Source organism: Gadus chalcogrammus, chromosome 6, assembly GCF_026213295.1.
Source record: "Gadus chalcogrammus isolate NIFS_2021 chromosome 6, NIFS_Gcha_1.0, whole genome shotgun sequence".
In the NCBI taxonomy this organism is placed as follows: domain Eukaryota; kingdom Metazoa; phylum Chordata; class Actinopteri; order Gadiformes; family Gadidae; genus Gadus; species Gadus chalcogrammus.
Window position 1 is genome coordinate 19,876,063 of NC_079417.1, and position 6,021 is coordinate 19,882,083.

Sequence of the window (6,021 nt, forward strand, 5' to 3'; positions counted from 1 at the left end):
TTTCTCTTGACTTTTTTTCTTGTTGTGTTGCGCAGTTATTTCTCTCTAAAGGCTCAATTTCGAGGCTCCAAAGGAAAACACAGGAACAAACTGGGCGGTGGAGCCTGGTAGAAGGATCAGACTGCCCCAGTGTCGACCAGCAGACAAGCCGGCCGCAACAGTAATGGTGACCTGTGAAGTACGACCCAGACTCACCGCCTCATTAAGGGCGGCTTGGGGAAAACAGATGGATGATGGCTGGATGAGTTACAGATGGAGGGATGGATGCTAGATGGAGCGATGGTGTTTTTAATCACGCTGCCTAGCGGATTTGTTTTCCGTTCTTTTTTCCTCCACACATCGCCTCAGGGCCGCTGGGCCCCTGTTGCACCCCGATGCAATCAGAAACAGATGCAATGGTTAATTATGCAAGCAAATGTCCGTCGTTTAGCACGTAGCTGATCGTTGGCGATCAGCTACGTGCTTGTCATCGGTAAGTTCGGTGGAGCCGGTGGGGCCTTGAAGGCATGGGGCTGCCAAGTGGGAGGAGTCAGAGCACGCAAACCAATGATGAATGATAAGGCGTGCATAATTATACATGCATGCATTTAATATGATAAAGCTGGGCGGGCACTGAGTGATACAGGATAACGTTTTAATCACGAAAACCTTGAGGTTAACAAGCTAGCATGAAACCTGTATGCTCTTTGGAGTTCATAACTGGTTCATATATTAACAACATAATGAATAAATCAATAAAAAAAACCCGAGCTGACGAGGTGCTCGCCGTGCCCCTCCCGCTGAGAGAGGAGCGCAGGCGGGATGAGACGGAACTAATTGACCTTCACGTTAACGGTGCGTGCACTCCACCACGACCTTTATCAAAGCGTCACAGAGGATGAGGGATTACTTCCAGCGCCAGACAGGTGTGGATTCATCTCCTCCCCACCCCATGACCCCGTCACACACGGACACACGCACCCGACCCCAACACGTGCAGACACACACACACATGACCCCAACACACACAGGGACACACACACAACCCCAACAAATACAGACACACAACCAGGACCCAAACCCACACAGACACAGACGCACACACACACACGACCCAAACACACACACACACACACACACCCCAAACACACACAGACATCAAACACACCCCAACAGACACAGACACACTCACTCACGACCCCAACACAAACACACAAACACAAGACCCCAACTCACAGAGACATACAAACACGACCCCAACAAACACAGACACACACAAGACCCCAACACACACAGACAAACACACACACACACGACCCCAACACACACAGACACACACACACACGACCCCAACACACACAGACACACACACACACGACCCCAACACACAGAGACACACAAACACGACCCCAACAAACACAGACACACACACGACCCCAACACACACAGACAAACACACACACACGACCCCAACACACACAGACACACACACACGACCCCAACACACACAGACACACACACACACGACCCCAACACACACAGACACACACACACACGACCCCAACACACACAGACACACACACACACACGACCTCAACACACACAGACACACACACACACGACCCCTACACACGCACACACACACACACACAAACCCAACACACATGTACACATACACACGACCCCAACACACATGTTCACACACACAGGAACCCAACGCACACAGACACACACACACACACACACACAAGACCCTTACACACGCAGACACATACACACAACCCCATCACACATGTTCACACACACACGACCCAGCCCCTGACTCACTCACTACTCCCGGTAGCGGGTCGACCAGGCTGACAAGGGGGTATTTCAGCGTAACTAAATGGGCCGTTCAGACAGTGATGAAGCACACAGACAGCTGTTACGGAGACCACTCACGGGGCCTGCTAATGACCTAACAAGCAGCAGGGGGGCGGGGTGCTGGGGGTGGGACGGTGCTAATGGCCTTACAGAAATGAGGGCTGAGGTGGTGGTGGTGGTGGTGGTGGTGCGGCTGGTGGTGGTGGTGGTGGTGGAAGCAAATGCACAGCAGTAAATGCATTATTTCCTGTGTACTGGTGGGAGCCACTGAGCCGTCTGTTCTATTGTTGGTGATTTGTACAAGGACAGGTCTCAACCACTGCCTGCCTGGTGCTGTGTGGCACTGAATTGACCAACTGTTGATTGGAGTAGACAGTAGGAGAGGAGAGGAGAGGCGCAGGAAGGAGGGGAGAGAAGAAGAGAAAAGAAGAGGCGAGGAGAGAAGAGAGGATAGGAGTGGAGAGCAGAGTAGCAGGGAGGAGAGGATGGAAGAGTATAGCAGAGGAGAAGGGAAGGGGAGAGAAGGGGAGGAGCGGAGAGGAGAGGAGCAGGGAGTAGTGGAGAGGAGTGGAGAAGAGAGGAGCCGATAGGAGAGGAGAGGAGAGGAGAGCAAAAGAGAAGAGAGGAGGAGAGGAGGGAAGGAGAGGAGAGGAGCAGGGAGAAGAGGAGAATAGAGGAAAGGAGAGGATAAGAGGGGAGAGGAAAGGAGTGGTGTGCTGTGTTTACTTGGAAACAACCGGGAACTGAGTTTAAAAGGACAGTATGGGTTTAAGAGATCAGTGTGTATAAAAAACACAAGAGGGGAACGGCAGGAGTTCATTTTCTGCGTCAGAGCTTAGTCAGGGAAGAAACAAGGACACAAGAATAAGGGGAAATAGAGCGGCATCTTCTCTTGTCATTTTGATTAAACAAGCCTCCACTACAGAGCAGCCCTGCGATGCTCACAGATGACTAAGACAGCAAAAGCAAAGCAAATAATGTCCGATAACCTCTGAGTCAAAGCCTTCGTAAAAGAGATAATAAAGATCCCAGAGATCGTAATGGGATGCCAAAACGCTTTAGCACAGTAATGAATCCATGCTACCGGGTGAATGACATTCTCATGGTCAACTAGAAAGTCCATAAAACAAATCTATGCCTCTGAGCGAGCTAGCCTTCATTTCTTTGGGACTACGTTGACTGGATTTGACTGTGATCTGTTGAAATGTGATTTTATTTTAAGTCCTGCTTAATAATAATCACATGAGGTTTAATGTAGTGAGCGGCCATAAAACCATCCGTAATACAATGAAGTGGGTGCGATATGTAGGTCAGTACAGTGCTCAGGTGGTAATCTCTCTGCCTCACCAGCATGATGTGAATGACATTCATTCATTCAACTGGAGAGCAGCACTGATAATACGATTAAAACTAAATCAATAAATTCCAATCCAAACATGATATTTCAGAAGAATTTGGGATTCGCAATACACAACATGCTCGATGTTTACAATATATGTTACTCTTTATCACAGATTTGGAAAATCGGGGTACTAAAATCTGAGTAATAATTATAATAATTATATTATTATACTTTCCATGAATTACATTTCTCTTACTCCATCGGACTTGGTCTAGTAGGAACACATTTTTCCAGGGAAAATAAGGAAAGGGGACTCACACCGCTGTTAAAAAACCTCCATGGGATTCTACGTGATCTCTTGAACAAAAATGTATTTAAATATATCCTGAATCGTACCAATTCGATTTGTTTGGTTAAAGAACAGCCATTCCTTCTTCACCTCGTAATCGGGAAATCGAAAAACTTACCGGAGAGTGAAGTTGAGAAGCTGGGCCGAGGAGACCATGAGGATGTAGAAGGTGGCGATGTCCGTTTTCTTCAGCGGTTTGGACGCGGTGCGTATGACGATGGCGTTCCCCAGCTTGAGGCGCGACAGCGTGGCCATTCCCTTGGGCACCTGCAGCAGCCTCAAGCTGCCGATCCTCTGCATGGGCGTGACCGGTAGCACCCTGGCCTGCCGCTGCTGCCCCCCCGGGCCCCCCCGGCGCCCCACCTCCGGGGAGCTGCAGCTCCCGCCGGCGCTGGGCCAGGCCTGGTAGTACAGCTCCACGGGGTTCCCCGAGGACGGGTCCTGCCTCTCGCTGCTGCTGCTGCTCTCCCCTCCCGCGGCGGCGAACCAGCTGGGCAGAGGCACCAGCTCCGCCATGCAGGTCCCCTTTTCGCCCCCCAGGGTGCAGGAGCCCCTCACCTCCTGGGTCTGCCAGAAGGCGTACACCGTCACGCAGGGCAGCTCCTCCATCACCTCCGCCGGCCGGCCGCCCCACTCCCGCCCCGCCACGTAGAACAGCACCCGCACCTTGGGCTTGGAGGAGAACACCCTGGGGGTCAGCACGAAGGACTGGATCTTCCAGTTGTAGGTGAGGGCCCCCGGGGCGTTGAAGAGCGGCACGCCCTGCAGGAGGTCCCGGGGGACGGGCTGCTGGGCCGACAGCGGGCCGTAGCTGGCGTTGACCACTGGCTGGCCACTGGCCCGCAGCACCACGAAGGGCTGTGTGTGAGTCCCCATGCTGGAGTTCCTCATGAAGTCCTGGCCCGCCTCCTTGAGGAGGAAGTACTCTGCGTCCAACAGCTCATAGTCGACGGGCAGGTAGATGGGGAGAGGCACCGAGCTCTTAGCGCTGTCACTCACGTCCCCTCTCTCCGAGTCTGGAGGACGAAGAGAAGAAAAGCGTGTTAGGGATATCGAGGGAAGGCTTCCTTTAAAGTTACGAATTAGGATATAAGGAAAGTCTCCTCAGATCTAAACAAACTAAATTAAGTTGAAAGTTAAAAGGACCATTGGGGAACGAGCCTTGTGCATTGTTTCATTCCAGGGAACTAATAGCTATCACGCTTAAGTTATTACGCTCAAAATCATCTAACCCTCCAATTTAATAAGAAAAATCCCCATAGTTGGTCCATGAGGGAAATCATATGAATTACAATTCGAAAGGATTTGGGACATTGTAGTCTCTAAACCAGCGGATAACAAATGGACGCAGAGGGATATCATGGCAGCAATATTAAAGCAGACAACCCAATATGGGGGTCACAGTGATTGCTTTTGTAATTATGTGCTTCTTGGTAATGTACCTTGTTTATAAGCGATACACAACTCAAATGATTCAAAGGCATTAGCAAACCCAACCAGCTTCAGGTCATAGCTACTGAAAAGGGCAAAGGAGAGCATGCGTCATGTGTACTGACCGGCCCTAACCCGGGATGAGAAAAAAACAGCAACCACACGTCCTCAGCGGTCTGATCTGCTAAGCTCTAGGGTGGAGGAATGGGTGGGGCTGGGGGAGTAGGTGGATGGGCGGGTGGGAGTCGAGGAGGCGTGTTGGAGCGGTTGGGGCAGGGGGAGGAGTGGAGGAATGGGGGAGCAGATGGGGTTCAGATGGGGGAGGAGGTGGAGGACCGGGCGGGGGAGGAGGTTGGAGGAGTGGGTGGGGTAGGGGAGGAGTGGGTGGGGTTCAGGTGAGGGAGGAGGTGGAGGAGTGGGGGAGGAGGGGGAGGACCGGGCAGGGGATGAGGTGTAGGAGTGGGTGGGGTATGGGAGGAGTGGGTGGGGTTCAGGTGAGGGAGGATGTGGAGAAGTCTGTGGAGTGGGGGAGAACTGGAGAAGTGGATGAGTGGATAGGGTTCAGTATAGGGAGGAGGCGGAGGAGTGGCTCGGGATAGGGGTTGCAACTCTATATGATCCATTGGGGCCTAGGTTAGAGCTGTGTGTGTCCTTATTAAGCATCCATTTAATAGATTACACAGATGATTATTATTAGAGCTGGGGACCAGCTACATCATGCAATTACCTTACTGGGTGAATACAAAGGATGATAACCCTAATGTGTTTACTGTAGAGGTTATATTGAAATTGATGGGGCGAAGCACAGGTCTCGTACGCAGAGTGAGAAAGGGGGCTGAACAGAAAAAGACAGGCTATTAGCTGCAGTGTGAATCCGAGCAAGTGATCCGTTGCATCAGCCTCTCACTGTGATTTCAACACGGCTGACGGAAGATGAACAAAGTTCTTTGAGATCGGCATCAGAATTCAGATGTGCATATGTACGATGTGTGAGGGTCCTCGAGACAGCGGCCACAACAACACACTTTTTACCCGCCAAACGCAGCTCGACGAGTGA

General features: G+C 51.4%; 1 protein-coding gene across 1 annotated transcript in view; it reads right to left on the minus strand.

Annotated features, from left to right (window-relative positions):
* Positions 1–6,021, minus strand: part of LOC130384438 (transmembrane protein 132C-like) — a 35,241-nt gene that overhangs the window by 25,683 nt on the left and 3,537 nt on the right. Inside the window, exon 2 of the mRNA XM_056592623.1 lies at positions 3,652–4,549. Coding sequence (XP_056448598.1) covers positions 3,652–4,549 — 898 coding nt within the window. The remainder of the gene's footprint in view (positions 1–3,651; positions 4,550–6,021) is intronic.